We start from the raw sequence: 20,480 nt of genomic DNA, 5'->3' as shown, positions 1-20,480 counted from the left end.
AGAAAACAACAGACACCATTAGCCGTCATGAGGAACTGTTGCGTTTTGTCAGTCTACCTTAGGGTTGTTATAAACACTATCCATCCATTTACCCAGTTGAGGAATATCTACTCCAACTTTAAACTTGAGACTTAGGACAAACTATTGCCTTGTTGATGCCCCTAAGAGCAGTGTTAGACTGCTTCCAGTTCTTGAGTATGTTCATTTAAACAGCACAGATTTCTACACAACACTACATCTGCAGTGCAGGCAGACATGTTCCCATCTATCAAGAGATACTGCTTCAAAGCTGAGAAGCAAAGGAGCAAATAAAGATGGAAAGGAAACTCATCCCATAACATAGGGCAAAGAAAATGTTTGCTCCTTCTCAAGACTGATTAAAATAATTCAAGGTATGATCAGATTTTCTTAAATTTTAGAAGAGCCTGAGAACTTATGTGCTGTGCTGACCTGAGAATATGACATATCTGTGCAAAATCTAATGATGTCCCTAAAAACACTTAATTTTCATTCTGCATCTAGAGGACAGGAAGTTACTGCACAGATGAGGTGAAGAAGTGTGGAGTTAATGACAGCATAACTGTTACAGAAGCCATGCTGCCAGTTGACAGCACCACTGTCCTGTCTCCTATGCCACTCAAGCCTCTCCCTAATCAGCTGCAGATGTTGAGAAGCACACAGGAAAGCTCCAGCCAAGGTCATCTTCCCTCCAGGACTCTATGAAGTGCTTTCACCTAACTAATGTCTAGGATAGCAAAAATAAAAAAGTATTTAATTTATATCAGTTAAAACATTTACCATTCACAAAGCATGTTTGAAAGGAAATACATATGCAGTAAATAAAAGCCTACAAAACATTTTAACAATATGTGATCATAAAAGGAAAAGGAAACCTCGCCACTGAGTAGCAATGAATGTGACAGCCACTTGTGAAGATCAAGCCTCTGAAAAAGGAACGTCTCAGTGGTTGTCTAGAGAGTCTGATGTGTAGCAGAATTAAATGGGTATTAATGTTCATTATGTAATCCTGTGATTAGATTACTTACATCAAGAAAGCTAACATCAATATGCAGATCAATATCTACATCATCAATGGCTCCATATTCCCTGAAAGGAAAGAATTACATTACATCAGAGCTCTTTAAGATACTCCTCAGCCCAGAAATACAGAGAAGATTTTATAAAGGATAATCTTGTCTGTAAAATCAGAATGGTGATAAAATACACATCTACATAGATTGAATCAATATTCCCAGTGGGTGACTGTCTGCTGCACTGAAATCTTTCAGTAGATCTTGCTTGAATAGGCTAAATCTTTTTTCTACTAATTCCCCCAAATTCTCTCTCCATTGCTGCTATGTATTTTTGTCTCATGTATTGCACAAATAAATCAAGAAAACAATAATGGTCACATGCTGCTCCTATTTATGACAAAAGAAAGCCCTAGTTAATTTTCAAAAGTATTTTAAGTTAACAGCCAGCAATGAAAGGAGAGGCTTGAGATAAATCATTGAAGACAAATACAACATAGCCTAGAGGGTGGCATATGGTATTGCTTCATACGTTCAAGCATTTGTTTGTCAAAACATAAAGATTGCCCTGTAATGTGCTCAAGGCAATAGTTACCTTATTTTATCTGTTACACATAGTATTGCTGGAATCCCCAAGGTGCAGATTTAACTTATGCTCATAGGTGTTCCATTGCTGTCTGAAATCTTACATTTAATGCGTGACTTTTCTGCCTCATTTTCTGACTCATTCTGATTGCCCTCCCCCAACGTACTTGAAGACTTCTGAAAAATTGGGATAGAAAATACTCATTCATATACCTAAATAAAAATTACTTTCCTTTTCATTTAAATTACTTAAGTGGACAATTCTGTAAAAGTGCAATCCCTCTCAGTTTTTCACAAATTAGCTTCTAGTCACTAGGTTTTTGCTTTACACTGCATTTATATGCTTGTTCTCACAACGACTTCCATGTTTTTCTATTAAACTAGACTAAGACAGTTCACAGTAGCAGTTGTGCATAAATAAGTTGATAAGATAATTTTGAAATACAAAAATATTTTTGTGAATATAACTATCTCTTAACAAAGTGGCCTCTCAGTCCATGGTAGAACCTAGCTCACAGTGGAAATGTCTTGACCTCTTGTGAAATTTTGTGGAGGGAACCCCTTCCACCAAACCTTGGCATCTCATTGGTTCTCTCTGGTAAGGTCAAACCCAAAGTCTCTCTCTAGATCAGACGCATCCACAAATGGCACACACGGGACAGGTGAACGACTGACCAGGGCTGCATTACCTGGAGGCTTCCCAGCCACCCTTATGGCTGCTCCAGAGTCTGCTCACCCAGAGCCATACAGCTGTTCGCTGACCTCCTACAGCTCACTGAAGACCTGACTTTGAAACAGTGAAATTATCCACCTACTGAATGGCTTAACCACTATGCTACACAACAGTAGCCTCGGATTTTTTTGTAAATTTTCCAGAAGATCCAAAGAGCAGATTGCTATGAACTCCTAAGTAATATTTATGAACACAGGCTGGTGGAGAAGGACTTGGGGGTACTGGTGGATGAAAAGCTGGACATGAGCCGGCAATGTGCACTTGCAGCCCAGAAAGCCAACCATATCCTGGGCTGCATCAAAAGAAGCGAGGCCAGCAGGTCAAGGGAAGTGATTCTACTCTGCTCTGGTGAGACCCCACCTGGAGTACTGCATCCAGCTCTGGAGTCCTCAGTACAGGAAAGACATGGACCTGTTGGAGCGGGTCCAGAGATGGCCACAAAAATGATCAGAGGGCTGGAACACCTCTCTTATAAGGAAAGGCTGAGAGAGTTAGGGTTGTTCAGCATGGAGAAAAGAAGGCTCCGGGGAGACTTTATTGTGACCTTTCAATACTTAAAGGGGGCTTATAAGAAAGATGGGGACAAACTTTTTAGTAGGGCCTGTTGCGATTGGACAAGGGGTAATGGTTTTGAACTAAAAGAGGGTAGATTCAGACTAGATATAAGGAAAAAATTTTTTTACAATGAAGGTGGTAAAACACTGGAACAGGTTGCCCAGAGAGGTTGTAGATGACCCATCCCTGGAAATATTCAAGGTCAGGTTGGACAGGGCTCTGAGCAACCTGATCTAGTTGAAGACGTCCCTGCTCATTTCAGGGGAGTTGGACTAGATGACCTCTAAAGGTCCCTTCCAACCTAAACTATTCTATGATTCTATGATTTCCTAAATCCATATATAACTATTTGTGTTTTAATTCCTCAGGTCCTCGAAATGTAATTAATTTCCACTTAATTTGAAAATGTACACCATAGTTGCAGATGTGCTCTCTTTTCTTATACTGAAATAACAGAGCTTATTGCTTAGAGGTTAATGGGAATTGTTACTTGTAATATATGTATGCCTAAGGTTATTATCTTCTCTGTCTTTTATTACTTGGTTTGTATGACAACTTTGATATTTTATTTGTAATACATGACAGGTGTGTTCCATCTTGCCTACCTGTTATTTTTATGAAATTATTAAGATTACATAGATGGAAAATGAAGTTATAAAAGACCTGAAGCATATTAAAAATATCATACAGCTATGCCCTATGGCAGAATCATGCACACTCATATATGCCCAACAGAATTTTTGTGTAATTACTCTTTGCAATCCACTCCTGACTGAGGTTCCACCACTTCTCTTTGTAGGATGCTTTAGTTTCCCACAATTAGAAAGCTTTCCTAAAATCTAATCAAATTGTTTGTTGCTAACAAAGCTAGTTTCTTATTGTCCCTCTCATGATGACAAAAGAGAACATTTTATCACTCCTCCCATCTACAAACAGCTTTATTTTTTGAAGAACTGTTATTATGTCCTCTCCTTCTGTCTTTTTTCCAGACTAGACAAATCCAATTCCTTCAATCTTTCCTTAGGGAAAACATTTACTAAATCTCTTATCATTCCTCTTGTTCACTTCCAGGGTAAAAGACAGGATATGACAGAAAAGAAGTTTAACAAGAGTTTAGAGTAATGCTGAATAGTAATTTTCAACAAAATATAACGGTCTGATCAAATACAGACTGAACTACAAAAGACAGTGATGTTTTAGAACAGGCTTCCAGAGCTTGTTCTCAGCATAGCCAGTTGTATCAGTACTCAACCATAAAAAGAAAAAACAAAACCAGAATTATTGCTAGCCAGCAGTGCTCCTTCCTTTTGCCACAATATACAGAAATCATCAGAAGAGACTTGTGTTTTGGCAGTGAGGGAAGGTTCACATGGAAGTCAATCTCCAAAATGTTAAAGGTTTCACAATACAGAAGGGTCAATGACATACCTGAGAGATACTGCATTAGGCCCATAGATCTCTCTCACTGCTGTCAAATCAGCTTCCAGCTGCGGGTGCTTGTGAAGTTCTCCATCATAGCTAACCTACCAGAAAAAAAAATATTCTAGGAGTTCTTATTTATTTCATTACTGGCACCTAATCTAGGCTCCCCCTGCAAAATATGTTGCACAAAGATTCCTTAATGCCATGCTTAGAAAGGACACTGTGTTGATAAGATGAAGCAATGAGGTGGTCTAGCTCTCCTAAGCAACGTGATTTGCAAAGCAGGCATTTCTGCACTGAAATTCCAGAAGGTCCCACGCCTGTTTGTGGGAAGAGAAGCTGCAAAGGACTCATCCCTCTGTCCTGTCTTGTCCTGGGGTCTGTTCTGGGCCACTTGTCCATTTTAAAACTGGTAAGTAGGAGAACCAGATCTCCTCAGTCATAGTGTCCCATTCCAACCACTACAGGACAAAGGTTTGCTCCCTCTTGCTTGTTGTTACACTCTCATGTATTTTAGACACAGAATGGCTTGAGCTCAACAAGAGAAGCATGAGACTATACTATATATCAAGTGTCTCAGCATCTAAGTTACATTTTCAATCTACTCATTAGCTGGTTTTGACTATGCTATCTACCAATGCAATTATATCAGGTCAAAAAGAAAAATAATTAAAGAAAACTTTCCCATTTTAAGTATTTTATCAGAGAAGGTGTAAAGAAACGTGTTTAGACATAATCCCCATTTCTTAAAATTCTGCATGGAGAGCGTAAAGTTATGTTACTGCATAAAGAAAAATTGTGAGCTGGTGTCCTGGTTTTGGCTAGGATAGAGTTAATTCTCACAAGAAGTTGGGACTAGACACAGCCAGGATAGGTGATCCAAACTAGCCAAAGGGGTATTCCTAACCATACGACATCATGCTCAGCATAAAAGGAGGCTAGTCTGGGAGAGATGGCATGGCTCCAGGGCAGTCTGAGTGTCCAGTCCGGTCGTCGGTCAGTAAATTGCATTGTGTATCACCCATTTTCTATATTCTAAGTACTGCTGTTGTTATTTTCCTCTTCCTTTGCTGTCCCAATAAACTGTCCTTATCACAACCCACGAGTTTTACCTTTCTCTTCCGATTCTCCTCCCCATTCCACGGGGGGGGGGGGGGGGGGAGGAGGAGGAGGAGTGAGCAATCAGCCATGTAAACAACACACAACAGCTGGTTTGATTGGGCTGTATGGAGTAAAAATAATTAATATCCTCCTATCTTCTACAAGGACAAAAATACCTTTTTAGGCTTGTAACAATTATTAAAAGTCTATTACTGCTTTCTCTTTAAGCAATATGCTCTTGATTGTGTGAGCCTAATTCTACTTCTTTACACCAATTAGAATGACAATAATTCCACAAAAGTCAATGAACTCCCTCGATTTGGACAGATTCAGAAATGAGAGTAGGATTTGGCTTGTACCTTTGACAAATTCAGAGAGCAAAGCACAAGAGTGCAATTTATCCCTTTAGACATATATATATCCTTATACAGGAATTCCTGCTGAGAATTCTTGCTATTGCAGAATCATATCTAACTGCAGTACTGTTTCTTCCATTTGTGCATCCAAATCTGTAGATCAGTGCTGTGACACTTTCAGCTCTGATACCTAGAGATGTACTTTTCAATCTAATTAAATAAATTTCAATAGAATTAAAATAATAATCAGTTGATCACTTTTTACATGTGAAAATTAGCAAAGAATAATTTGATTAGACTTAGAATTCTTCAAATATAAGGCACAGAATTCATCAGCATAGCACGGGCATGTATTTATCAGAGATATCAACAATATTCATGACCAGAAGTGTATAAGCCAAGTAGCCCTGCCTTGTTTGGGCAGGCATATCAGAATAATTTCCCAAGTAGAAGAGCACAGGAAGGAAACTTTCATTATATTTTTTTTTCCACTTTAGGAGCAAACCAATCCTTTTTACATGCTCATTACTCAAAGATGAATTCTTTAAAGATGCATCAATAATTGCTGTCCTGCTTCCAAAGAGAGCACAGCAATCATTTCACAAATCGTAGCTGTGGCTCACTCGTCACCTTTGTTGGTCCTAAACCACATTTTTAAAGCACTCTTCTGTATCAATAACAGTAAAATCCAAAAGGAACACTATGCAGAAGATGGAAATGCTCAGCATAATGCTTTCTCCAATGTATTTTCTAATGGTAAGAGGTTATGAACTCAAAAAGGAAACAAAGCAGCATTCTGGCAAATTGTAAGATCACAGCATGGTATTTTCCATCCCTGAATTAGTGCCATAGACACGCTGATGTACGCAGAGGAGACTGACAGAGATTTGTATATCTGTATTTGCAAGTATGTCCTGTAACTGAAGCACAAGAGAGAGGGAGAGAGTGCTAAAGGCAGTAGTATTACTGTTTCAATCTCCTGTTCTCTTTTGCAAATTGTGTTGGGTTTGTGTGGCAAGGTTTTGGTAGCGGGTGGGGGCATGGGCTATAGGGGTGGCGCCTGTGAGGAGCTTCTAGAAGCTTCCACAGTGTCTGATAGAGCCAATGCCAGCCAGCTCCAAGATGGGCCCACCCCTGGCCAAGGCCAAACCAATCAGCGCCTCTGTGATAACATATTTAAGAAGGGGGGAAGCTCTTTTTACATCCGGAGGGGGAAGTGTGGAGATGTAACATCAAGGTCGGTGCAGGAGGAGGGGGGAGGAGGTGTTCCAGACACCGGAGCAGAGATCCCCTGCAGCCCGTGGTGAAAACCATGGGGAAGCAGGCTGTCCCCCTGCAGCAGCCCATGGAGGAAGGATGAGGGGGTGTAGAGATTCCACCTGCAGCCCGTGGAGGACCCCACGCTGGAGCAGGTGAAGGCACCCGAGGGAGGCTGTGGCCCGTGGGAAGCCCGGGCTGAAGCAAGTCCCTGGCTAGACCGGTAGACCCGTGGAGAGGGGAGCCCACGCCAGGGCAGGTTTTGGTGGCAGGACTTGTGACCCCGTGGGAGACCCATGCTGCAACAGTTTTCTCCTAAAGGTCTGCACCCCATGGAAGAGACCACGCCGGAGCAGTTCGGGAAGAACTGTAGCCCGTGGGAGAGACTCCATTTTGGAGCAGGGGAGCGATGAGAGGAGTCCTCCCCCCGAGGACAACGAAGCGGCAGAAACAACGTGCGCTGCACTGACCGCAACCCCCATCCCCCCCCGCCACTGAGGGGGGGAGGAGGTTTGAAGCAGGGAGTGAAGTTGAGCCCGGGAAGGGGGGAGGGGTGGGGGGAGGTGTTTTAAGGCTTGATGTTATTTTTTTTTCATTGCTCTATTCTGTTTAGTAATAAATTAGATGAATCCCTTTTTCTAAGTTCAGTTTGTTTTGCTCGTGATGATAATTAGTGAGCTCTCCCTGTCCTTATCTCGACCCGAGCCTTTTGTTAACTTCTCCCCATCATGCTGGGGAAGGAGTGAGTGAGCGGCCGCGTGGCGCTCAGCTGCTGGCTGGGCCTAAACCACGTCACAAGTGTAGAGATAGAGATTCAAAGTAAGAATTAACAAAGAGACTCAGAGAAAGTGAATATAAAAGCTAAAGAATCTGATAACTTTGCTGTGTCTGATGGGTCTGTGTTTAGAAAGTCTCAGTTTTTAACCTGAGACTTGATTCAGATTATTTTGTCCAATATAATGACCCATTGAAAATCAATAGGACTTAGGCTATTGAATCACTTAGCTACTTTAAAGTATTTATCCATTAAATCCTTAGGGAGGATTACAAGCAGGTGCCTAGGAAGTGGATACAAACATTTAATTTATGACTAAAAGGTGGTATCTTGTTTTCACTGCCTATCAAATGCCATTTTCCATGGCCCTTGTTTCATCATCAGTTGTTCTCTTGTCTTTCCAGCTGTAACCACTTAGAAATGTTAGAATTATCCCTGACCTCCACCTTTTCCAAGTGTATTGCACACAATTGCACTAGCATCTATTCCCTCTAGTTGCCAAAGTCAACATTTTTGTCCCCTTTCTCTGTGGGCACAGCACACACTTCTCAAATGAAGCAGCTTACCTTACTGGTTCCCCACATATACAGTCAACTGCTTTGTTTTTCCAATACACCTAGTGCTCACTTAACTCTTACAATTAATTTCTTTGAAAAAGGACTGTTCTTTTTATCTCTTGAGGGACTTGGCTCATTATCTGATTTCCTATTTATTTCCTAAGTTGTCAATCTATTTTTAAATTCTTCTTTAGAATTTTGTCTTTTTGACCATGAAATTTTAAATTAAAATTTTCCTTTTTTCCTCTCTTGTTAAATATACTTTCTGTGATGCATTTGGGTTTTTTGTTTGTTTGTTCTCCTTATTTTGCTTTTTGAGCATTCTATACTCAAGATGTTCAGTCATCTGATATTTTTATTGCTGATTTAATTTTAATTTTACTGCTTTTTTTTGGCTAGTTATCATTCCTTCAATTAAATGTACTACATTAAATAAATGACAATGCAATATAATGTAGTTTCCACTTCAAATATAAGGCAACTAAATTCTAATCAGTATTTCCTGTTACATAGCTCTTTTACACCTTGCTGAATAGGGGAATCTAATTAGCGTATAACAATTTAAAAAAAAATATAACTTGGCAATACTTGAGTCAGGCCCCACAAACTCAGGCTTCGCCTGTCTCATGCTCCAGTACAAAAGAAAACAATTAATAAAATAGTTGGAATGCAGAAGCAGGATAAGAGAAGCCGTAAATTAGGGAATAGTCCTTGGGTATGAACTAGAAAAAGACACAAAGTTTGAGGCAACCTGATAAAGGGAGGCCCAACATGCCAACAAGCCTGGGACCATCTGGGCAGGATGGATAACAAGGTTGCTGAGCTTGCAAAACGGAGATAATGAAGAAGAGGTCACCCAACTCTGTACACTGAAGAAGAGGAGAAAGAGGAAGATTTGAGGAGGACGACCCCTGACGACCACCTGAGAAAGAAACTGCGCAGGTGTATCAGGACATTAGCATATATTCAGGTGTTCCTGGAATAATAATGAATATGTATTAAATGTATCAGAAACCTAATGAATATGTAAACTCTTTTGTAATATAAATCACGAACAATTTGTTTCTCGTCGAGACGCACGTTCGTGGAAATATCCTGGTGCGACTCCCAGCGCTGCAATAAAGGATACCTGCTTCATAGTCACATTGGCTATTGAGTGAATTTCTTTGATTCAGATTGGCACCCCAGATGGGACCCTCTCTGCCTGGCTGCAGGACCCATTGAGATTGGGACTCTCTTGGGTACCCCCGGGGATTTCTCCGGAGAGACTCCTCTCCTCAGTTGGATCACTGCGGGGGCAGACAAGGACCATCTATTGAAAGGTATTCTTTAAAATATTTTGCTTTTATTTTTATTTGTTTAAGTAACTGTCTGGAGGTATTGGTTGTTTAGGAGTTTAACAGTTACTACTCTGTTTTTGGAACCGGTTGTTTGGTGGCTCCCCGTAGGTCGTTACGTTATAACGCAGGGTTGAGCGTATGCGGGACTGCTAGCGTCTTATTCACATACATTGGGACAGTAACTGACTGGAGGTATTGGTTGTCTAGGAGTTTAACAGTTACTGTTACACACACACATGCACTTGTAACTGTCTGGAGGTATTGGTTGTTTAGGAGTTTAACAGTTACTGTTACACACACACACGCACTTGAAAAGTAACTGTCTGGAGGTATTGGTTGTTTAGGAGCTTAACAGTTACAGTTTCAAGAATTTTCTTTTTTTTCTTTCTCAAGTATAACTTGAGGTGTTTGAATTTGTGTGAGTGTGTGAGACGTACAATCGCGTACGAAGCGAGTGTGGAGTCCGGATCCGCGGTTCTGTTATCCCGCGAGGGAAACAGCCGGAGAAGGACGAAGCGAATGATTAATGATACCCTTGTGGGTAATTATTTAGATTAATAGTAGCATTGACATGTAAGTTTGGATGTCCTTTATTGCTGTGTTAAAAGACTAACTAAAAATCTGAATGATGCAGCCCCTGAAGTAGAATTGTTGATAAATGTGGGAATCAGAATATTGCTTTTGACACCCCAAAAATATTGTGAATCAATAATCATTTTTGAATGTTTATGGTATAAACAGAAATTGTGAATTCAATCTGGGACAGACATAGAGTGTGCTAAGTGTAAAGTGTGAACCCCTTGAGAAAAAGGAGTGTGCTACCGAAATAGTAAAGATTGTTTGTGGTTGGCGAGATAGTAAAATGGGAAGTAATCAGAGCGGAGAAGTTTTAAAAAACAGCCCAAGAATAAGAATTTGGAATATAATACAATGTTACAATTGATGTTGTTTTGTAGAAGGAAGTTGGAAAAGAACAACAAGAAAATGAAAGAGCGGAGACAGGGAAAGAGAGGGTAACCTGAGAGCTGCACTGCAGGAAGCGTCAGCAAACTAACTTCAGGGGAGGACGGCAATACCAAGGGGGAGAGGCGAGGCCCCTCCAGCACAAAATACCAGTAATACCTTAGGAGATCATCAGTGTGCGTATTGTAAAGAACTGGGACATTGAAAATGGGATTATCAGAAATTTAAGGACCGTTTTAGGGGTCCTGTTCCTATCAGTCCAGAGGTTCTGGAGGAGGCACGATAAGCAGCTCCCTTTCAACCTCAGTTCCCCTGAACTAGGTCCTGAAGGGGACCGGGGGAAACCTCCCCAGCAGAACCCCTGGCTACAGTAGAGCTGGGAAAAAGGAAAATAGATTTTCTTGCAAATATCGGGGCAACTTATTCTGTTAAATACTTATCAAAGAAAATTGAGCGATGATACAGTAGACATTGTGAGTGCCACAGGGAAAGCGGAACAGCGTGCCTTTTCCATCCTTTAAATTTTAAGCTCGGAAAACAATGGATAACTCACCAATTTTTATATATGCCTGAATGTCCTATACCACTCTTGGGACGGCACCTATTGAGTAAATTGGAAATGCATATCACCTTTAAAGACGGAAAAGTTCAATTATTAATCCCTGAATCTAAAGCCGTTGAGGCAAGAGTTTTTATGTTGCAGGAGCAACCTAAGACTAACAAAGGAATTCCCGAGGAGGTGAAGAATACAGTGACATTTTTGACACGGGCTAATGAGGTCCCGGGTAGATCCAGAAGAGCGAAACCCATAAGAATTATCCTTAAACCTGGAACAAATCTGGTAAGACAAAATACCCCCCATTAAAAATAGAGGCCAAAACTTTATAGAATACAGGTTGCTCATATAATGTGAATCAGAGTATAATACCCCAATTTTACCGGTGAAGAAACCGGATGGGAAGAATTATTGGCTAGTACAGGACTAAATTTGGTTTACCGTACTGGACCTGAAGGATGCATTTTTCTGTCTGCCCTTGGCAGCAGAGAGTCAGAAGCTGTCAGAAAATCCTGAAACAGGCAGAAAAACACAATTAACTTGGACGGTGTTACCTCTAGGACTTAAGAATAGCCCTACTATCTTTGGGAACCAGTTGGCCCGAGAACTTGAAACATGGACTCCTCCATCTCAGACAGGGACTTTATTACAATATGTGGATGATTTACTAGTGGCTACAACTACTAAGGAGGACTGTGTCCAATGGACAGTGAGCTTGTTAAATTTTCTGGGATTGAGTGGATACAAAGTTTCCCAGCAAAAGGCCCAAGTGATTCAGCAACAAGTCACTTACCTCGGATTTGAGATCTCGGGAGGACAAAGAGAACTCGGTAAAGGTCGAAAAGAAGCTATTTGCCGCACACCATTGCCGGGAACAGCGAAAGAACTTAGGACCTTTTTAGGTATGACAGGATGGTGCAGATTATGGATATATAATTATGGACTCTTAGTAAAACCGTTGTATCAATTACTAAAAGATAATCAGTTAAAGTTGACCTGGACAGGAGAAGCAAAAAGAGCCTTTGAACAACTGAAAACAGAACTGATGAGAGCACCGGCTTTAGGTCTTCCTGACGTGTGTAAACCCTTCTGGCTATTTTCTCATGAGAGGCAAGGAATAGCCTTAGGGGTGCTGGCTCAGCAACTAGGCCCTTATAAAAGAGCAGTAGCTTACCTTTCTAAGCAATTGGATGAAGTAAGCAAAGGGTGGCCTGGATGTCTACGAGCAGTAGCTGCAGTTATCCTGAATGTACAGGAAGCACGCAAATTTACAATGGGCCAGAAAATTACAGTAATGGTGTCTCATACAGTTTCAGCCGTGTTAGAACAAAAAGGAGGACACTGGCTTTCCCCCTCTAGATTTCTGAAATACCAAGCAATACTAGTGGAACAAGATGATATAACTATAGTCATCACTAACATTGTGAACCCAGCTTCTTTTCTTAGTGGGGAAATCTCGGAGCCGGTGGTCCATGACTGTTTAAAAACGATAGAAGCGGTATATTCCAGCCGTCCCGATCTAAAAGAGGAGCCGCTCCACGATGCCGAGGACTCCTGGTATACAGACGGAAGCAGCTTTGTGAAACACGGAGAATGCCAAGCGGGATATGCTGTGACCACTACCCAAAAGGTAATAGAAGCAAAATCATTACCTCCAGGGACATCAGCACAAAAGGCTGAAATCATTGCCCTAACCCGAGCGTTAGAGCTGGCAAGAGGGAAGAAGATTAATATCTGAACAGACTCAAAGTATGCCTTTGGAGTTGTACATGCCCATGGTGCTATCTGGAAGGGGACTTCTCACTGCTCAAGGAAAATATATTAAACATGCAAAAGAAATTCTAAAGTTATTAGAAGCCGTAAATCTTCCAGAAAAAGTAGCTATTATGCATTCTAAAGGGCACCAAAAAGGTAACACCGACCAAGAGATTGGCAATAAATTGGCAGACTCAGAGGCTAGAAAGGCAGCAGAAAAAGGTAAAATGATGGCAGCCTTAATTCCAGACAGTAAACTTCAAATTCCAAATTCTGATTTAGAGCCAGATAAGTATTCCAAAGAAGATAAAAAAATTAATCAATGATTTAGAAGGTAACAAAGGAAAAGATGGATGGTTTTATGTTCCAGATGGACGAATAATAGTACCCTCTAATTTGTTATGGAAATTAGTTTTAGATGAACATAAGAAAACACATTGGGGTACAGATGCTTTATATAAACAATTAAACCAGAAGCTAGTAAGTTGAAATTTGTACACTAGTGTGAAACAAGTAACCCAAAGGTGCGAAATTTGTTTAAAGAATAACCCGAATACCTCAAACAAGATTCAGATGGGTGTAATAGGAAAAGGTAATAGTCACAGACAGTTAAATATAATCGAACAAACTGTTCTAGCAACACGAGTTAGAGGATTAGATCAACCCATACATGCTTTTAAACCCGGAGACTGGGTTTATGTTAAGAATTTCACAGGTAAACCATTGGAAGAGAAGTGGAATGGACCATTTCAAGTGCTGTTAACAACCCTCACTGCAATCAAGATCAAAGAGCAGCCCGCGTGGATTCATTATTCAAGGATCAAGAAGGTCCCTGCATCATGGACTATGGAACCACAATCACCCCTTAAGATAAAAATAAAAAGGACATTATGATCAATTGGACACTACTCATGACAATAATAGTCCTGAGCCATGTCAGTCAGGTAGAAGGATGGAATCAAAATCTACACTTCTCTCTAGTCCAAAACATCACTCAGATGCCTAAATATTCCAGCCATGGAATATCCTTAATAGGAGTTCCGCTTCCATCTAATGTCTCCCGGACAAATCCGGTTTATTGGGCAAACACCACCCTTAGAAAAGATTCCCAGTCCAAATGGAACCAGGAATGGAAGGTAGACGTGATGATAGCGAATTATACCTCAAGTAATAGTTGTTTAGTAAGTTCAGGAAAGGGCACCTTTGTAGGAGAATATTCAAAATGTAACAAGTCCATTTCTTTAAATATGACATTGATTGATCCTGTTTTTCAAAGGTTGAACTATACTGGACTCCCGGTCCCATTAGGAACGGGATGGTATTGGCTATGTGGTACATTGGCTATGAAGATATTGCCCCTAGGATGGAAAGGAGCTTGTACTCTTGGAGCTTTAGTTCCTAACATTACTATCGTTGACAAACTATACCCACAGGATGAAAGAATAACAACTTCCCTCAAAAGGATAAAGAAAACTCATAACGCTATAGCAGATAGGTTTACTAAGTTCCATAGTTTTGTAAGGTGGTTTCTCCCATGGCTAGGGGTAAGTGAACTAGAAAAAACTATAGTGAACATTTCAGCAGTAATAGAAAACATTGAGAACAAAACCATTGATGCAATACAGGCCTTGCAAATTGAAATAACTAGTCTGTCAAAAGAAGTGATTCAAAACCGAATGGCCCTTGATTTATTATTAGCTTCACAAGGTGGTGTTTGTGCAACCATAAATATAAGCTGTTGTATGTACATAGACCAAAGCGGTAGAATCTCCACAGATTTAGACGAAATCCGTAGACAAAGCGAAATATTGCATAGAATAACTAAAGAAGATACCTCATGGGGTTTTGAAGAAATTTGGCACAAGTTAACTTCCTGGCTACCTAATTCGACCTGGCTCCGGCAGCTATTTGGTTTTGTCCTGCTTATAGGACTGATGATAATCCTGACTTGTATATTAATACAATGTGCATTTTGGTGTAGTAGGCGAACTTCAGGAGAATATGAGAACTGGAAACAAAATAAGATAAGACACGCAGTAGAGTCAGGGAAATACTTTAAGAGAACATCGCAAAAAGAGAATGTATTGTAGGCCTTCTTGCGAAAGAATTCGCAACTTTAATGAAAAGGGGGGAATGAATAGGGGAATCTAATTAGCGTATAACAATTTAAAAAAAAAAAAAAATATAACTTGGCAATACTTGAGTCAGGCCCCACAAACTCAGGCTTCGCCTGTCTCATGCTCCAGTACAAAAGAAAACAATTAATAAAATAGTTGGAATGCAGAAGCAGGATAAGAGAAGCCGTAAATTAGGGAATAGTCCTTGGGTATGAACTAGAAAAGACACAAAGTTTGAGGCATCCTGATAAAGGGAGGCCCAACATGCCAACAAGCCTGGGACCATCTGGGCAGGATGGATAACAAGGTTGCTGAGCTTGCAAAACGGAGATAATGAAGAAGAGGAGAAAGAGGAAGATTTGAGGAGGACGACCCCTGACGACCACCTGAGAAAGAAACTGCGCAGGTGTATCAGGACATTAGCATATATTCAGGTGTTCCTGGAATAATAATGAATATGTATTAAATGTATCAGAAACCTAATGAATATGTAAACTCTTTTGTAATATAAATCACGAACAATTTGTTTCTCGTCGAGACGCACGTTCGTGGAAATATCCCGGTGCGACTCCCAGCGCTGCAATAAAGGATACCTGCTTAATAGTCACATTGGCTATTGAGTGAATTTTCTTTGATTCATTGCAAAAAGATTTAATGCTCTCTGTGGTCATATCACATAGGCAGCATTAATACTTATTCATTTGGGCACTGGCAGTCATCCTTTACTAAATGTATTTGCGCTGGTTCAAGAAGTAAGCACTCCCAGCTGTTTACTGCCTTTTCCTTCACCTTAAGGTTACTGCCCTTTCTGCAGAGTTGAAAATTGAAGCTAATACACAGAACTCATCACTGCAGGGCAAAATCAGAAGATTAATCTGCCTGAAAGGAAAAAAAAAAAAAAAAAAGACACCAGTCTTTGCACTGAAGTATGTGTACATGGTCCTTCCCAGCTCTCCGTGGGGCCGTAGGAGTTGGAAGCTGAAGGGAGGCATTTTCCTGCAGTCATTTCTAAAGTGAACATGAGTCAGTACCCCATGTCAGTTATTTTCTGACACTGAAAATACATTCTTTCAGTTCCAGTTTCTTTCAATACCACTGTTAATAGCTTTTTAGGGGCATGCTTTTTTTTTTTTTTTTTTTTTTTAAAATAAAGCACTTCAATGTGTATTTTGTGTTCAAACCACACCACACTGTTGACTCTGCAAAAGAGGCTCGGCGATGTCCTGTTCATTAGCATCCCACGCTCTCTGCACTGACCCAACCAGCTGGTACACTCCTGCAGCCTCGGCTCTGCACACCCAGGGCACGGATGGCTTCAGCCTCAAGGCTGAGGCAGTGACAACTTTCATAAACAGCAACTGTAATTCATTAAAATGTTAATCGAAATAAACAGTTCTAATAACATAAATGAGGAATGATTCCTTTGGGGCAATAGACTAAAAAGATAAGAAAAAAATCTGAATAAAGAGACTAGCAGCGTGAAGCGCTCTACTGACATTGCAAAAGGAAAAGATATGAAGAGTTTTTATTTCCCAATATGTAAGAGAATGTAACAATAACTAATTCTGCTGAGGGAACAAGAAGTAAAGACGCAGAGCAGTACATTCATCTAAAAATATGCAGCATTTTTCAAGGTGAATTTAACTGTAGAGCTCAGAAAAAGAATGCACTACTGCCTAGATCAAAATTATTTTGTAATGAATTTTTACCATTAAATTCCAGTGCTCTTGACTTTACAAAATGACAATCCTCCAGAAGGAAACAGATTTGGATCCAGCCTGACTTCCCATTTGTATCAATAATGGGATATGCTTTAAAGAGTGAATATCTGTTTTCTGGAAGTAAGCAACTGGCTTCTATTTTCAAATGTCCTGAAGAGCACTTGGGTTTTCTATTCTTACAGCTTTACAAATGTAAACAAACTCATACAGTATAACATATTCAATACTTCTACTATAAAATACTACATATATATGCACATAGCATTCTATTCTATGTTGAATAAACATACAAAATTAATTACTATCATAAATTTATAATAGAATGAACCACAGAAGCTTTCAAACATTAATTTCCTGAAACTTGTGCAAAAATATCCTCCATTACCTGTCCTCCATAATAAAATTCCTCAGAATCATTATCTTCTTCAGAGTCGTCTTCAACTGTGCTGTTGTGCTGTGACTCCTTAATGGAAAAGGAAATTTAACAATGATACAATCGATATGTTTATCTTGCATTTGTAGTTCTAATTATAACTACAGTAATTATGTTTTTACAAATAAGCTCTAGGCACCCTTTATTAAGAGAGCTCAGGCAAAACAAGCACCCACTAACAAGGTACATAAAACCACCCTGAATATATGTTGGAGAAATAATACTTTGTCTGGGTACAGACACAGTGTGGTATTTTATGGAACTGGAGAATTCAGTAGACTATGCAGGGATACTTCACACTGCGCTTCTGCTAAACAAAGCATAATTTATCCACCAAGAGAGGTTCTGGCCTTAATTCATTTGGTGTTTCAGTGATCTAAGAAAAATTTACTTTACTTTATTCTGGTAAATCAATTCTAATAGTTTAAGGAAATAATTCAAGCCTGAGCATGGGATCTCTTAAGTTCCTTTCTGTGAAAAACTCTCTGACACACTACTGCTTAACTATTATTTTTAACAGAAGTACCAACCTGTTGCCAGAAAAGTTCAAACTTAATTTTCTGACGCTCTGTTCTAAGACTTCGAAAATTAAGAATTAGAAAGTAATATGCTTACTCAAGTAAAACCTACTCTAAATAGGCTGCTCTGTGAATAATTGCACTCAAGTAAATAGAACTGATCATGGTACAGACTGCAACTCAGCATCAGCTGAACTGTATTATTCTGCTTCCTACCAATGGAACCTGTGCTTATAATTATGTAATTGCTTGAAGATATTAATTCTTGTTTCCCATGATCCATTTATTATTTCTAGGCCCTATGTTGACAAGGATACAGAATCACAGAACCATAGGAGTTGGAAGGGACCTCTAGAGATCATCTAGTCCAACTCCCCTGCTAGAGCAGGATCACCTAGAACAGGTTGCACAGGATTGCGTCCAGGCAGGTTTTGAATATCTCCAGAGAAGGACACTCCACAACCTCTCTGGGCAGCCTGTTCCAATGCTCTGCCACCCTCAGAGTAAAGAAGGGGTTGTTTTTTTTCATGTTCAGATGGAACTTCCTGTGTTCCAGTTTGTCCCATTGCCCCTTGTCCTGTCGCTGGGCACCATTGAGAAGAGTCTGTCCCCATCCTCTAGACATCCACCCTTTAGATATTTATAAGCATTGATGAGATCCCCTCTCAGTCTTCTCCAGACTAAACAGACCCAGATCTCTCAGCCTTTCCTCATACAAGAGATGTTCAAGTCCCCTAATCATCCTCATAGCCCTCCACTGGACTCTCTCCAGTAGTTCCCTGTCTTTCTTGTACTGGGGTGCCCAGAACTGGACACAATATTCCAGATGTGGCCTCACCAGGGCAGAGTAGAGGGGGAGGATAACCTCCTTCGACCCACTAGCCATGCTCTTCTTAATGCACCCCAGGATACCACAGTGTATCTTCTTGGCCACAAGGGCACATTGCTGGCTCATGGAGAGCTTGTTGTCCACCAGGACTCCCAGGTCCTTCTCTGCAGCGCTGCTTCCCAGCAGGTCAGCCCCTAACCTGTACTGGTGCTTGGGGTTGTTCTTCCCTAGGTGGAGGACCCTACACTTGCCCTTACTGAATATCATATGGTTCGTCTTTGCCCAATTCTCTAGTCTGTCTAGATCTCGCTGAATGGCAGCACAGCCTCCTAGTGTATCAGCCACTCCTCCCAGTTTTGTATCATCAGCAAATTTGCTGAGGGTACACTCTGTCCCCTCGTCCAGGTCATTGATGAATATGTTGAATAAGACTGGACCAAGCACTGACCCTTGGGGCACACCACTAGATATAGGCCTCCAACTAGACCCTGCACCACTTATCACAACCCTCTGGGCCCTGTCACTCAGCCAGTTCTCAACTCACTGTCAAGGTATACAACATCCACTGCTCTCCCTTCATCCACCCAGCCAGTCATGCCATCATAGAAGGCTATCAGATAGGTCAGGCATGATTTCCCCTTGGTGAATCCATGCTGACCACTCCCAATAACCACCTTCTCCTCCACGTGCTTATTGATAACCTCCAGAATAAGCTGTTCCATCACCTTTCCAGGGATGGAAGTGAGGCTGACTGGCCTGTAGTTTCCTGGGTCCTCCTTCTTGCCCTTTTTGAAGACTGGAGTGACACTGCCTTTCCTCCAGTCCTCAGGCACCTCTCCTGTTTTCCATGGCCTTTCAAAGATGATTGAGAGCAGCCTAGCAATAACATCTGCCAGCTCCCTGAGCACTCGTGGGTGAATCCCATCAGGGCCCATGGATTTGTGGATGTCGAGTTTGCCTAGATGTTCTCTAACCCAATCCTCCTCAACCAAGGGAAGGTCTTCCTTTTACAAGACTTTCTCTCCTACCTCCAGGGCCTGGGATTCCTGAGGGCCGGCCTTAGGAGTAAAAACTGAAGCAAAGAAGGCATTCAGGAACTCTGCCTTCTCTGTATCCTCCGTCACCAAGGCACCCACCTCATTTAGCAGTGGGCCCACATTTTCCCTAGTCTTCCTTTTGCTGCTCATGTACTTGAAAAAGCCCTTCTTGTTGTCCTTGACATCCCTTGCCAGATTTAATTCCAAGGGGGCCTTAGCCTTCCTCGTTGCATTCCTACATTCTCTGACCACATTTCTATATTCCTCCCAAATAGTCACTCCCTTTTTCCACATTCTGTAAACTTCCTTCTTCCCTTTGAGTTTTTCCAGGAGCTCCTTGCTCATCCATGCAGATCATATCATAAAGAATAACTGATAAAATCATAATTCTTCACTTCAACCTGAACATGATGTATTTATTGCATATTTTTATTTATGGCCTGCACAGAACTGACATAATGGAATAGAAATCAGATGTATGAATCAAAGATTAGAAGTTACCCCTAAATCCCATATATTAATAAATGTCAAATATACTCTTATCACCAGTTTCAATGGTCATACATTCCAATCCCAATTCCTTACCTTTTTCTCTAAATTCCTGTTCTATTCACTGTATGTATACATAGAACAAAAATTGTATATTTCAGCCAATTTTACGGCAATTTTCTACAACAAGGCATAAAAATAATTTCTGCTTCTACTTTACTGAAAAGAAACAAAGTGACTTCAGTCTTCTTTGTTTTATAATAACCTTAGCTCAAGGGGAAGTCTGTGTTAAAAGAGATCTCAACTGAACAAAAATTCAATGTAAACCAAAGAGAAATGAAGCTCTCACA

General features: G+C 40.6%; 1 protein-coding gene and 1 long non-coding RNA gene across 4 annotated transcripts in view; one reads left to right on the top strand and one right to left on the bottom strand.

The window, feature by feature from the left end:
- LOC142599235 (uncharacterized) overlaps window positions 1-20,480 on the top strand; it is a 911,312-nt gene that overhangs the window by 271,175 nt on the left and 619,657 nt on the right. The gene's annotated exons all lie outside the window — the stretch shown is intronic.
- The window catches only part of LOC104643041 (protein mono-ADP-ribosyltransferase PARP8-like), a 77,511-nt gene that overhangs the window by 48,088 nt on the left and 8,943 nt on the right, over window positions 1-20,480 (bottom strand). For 2 of the 3 annotated variants that reach the window (XM_075738943.1, XM_075738944.1), the window contains exons 3-5: window positions 17,210-17,287; window positions 4,333-4,422; window positions 1,047-1,107 (exon numbers count right to left, since the gene is read on the bottom strand). In XM_075738943.1, the coding sequence (XP_075595058.1) occupies window positions 1,047-1,107; window positions 4,333-4,422; window positions 17,210-17,287 (229 nt within the window). The remainder of the gene's footprint in view (window positions 1-1,046; window positions 1,108-4,332; window positions 4,423-17,209; window positions 17,288-20,480) is intronic. The other variant, XM_075738945.1, reaches the window with a different exon arrangement.

The sequence above is a fragment of the Balearica regulorum genome, chromosome W (genome assembly GCF_011004875.1).
Source record: "Balearica regulorum gibbericeps isolate bBalReg1 chromosome W, bBalReg1.pri, whole genome shotgun sequence".
Taxonomy (NCBI): Eukaryota; Metazoa; Chordata; class Aves; order Gruiformes; family Gruidae; genus Balearica; species Balearica regulorum.
This window is presented reverse-complemented; position numbering and strand designations above follow the sequence as displayed.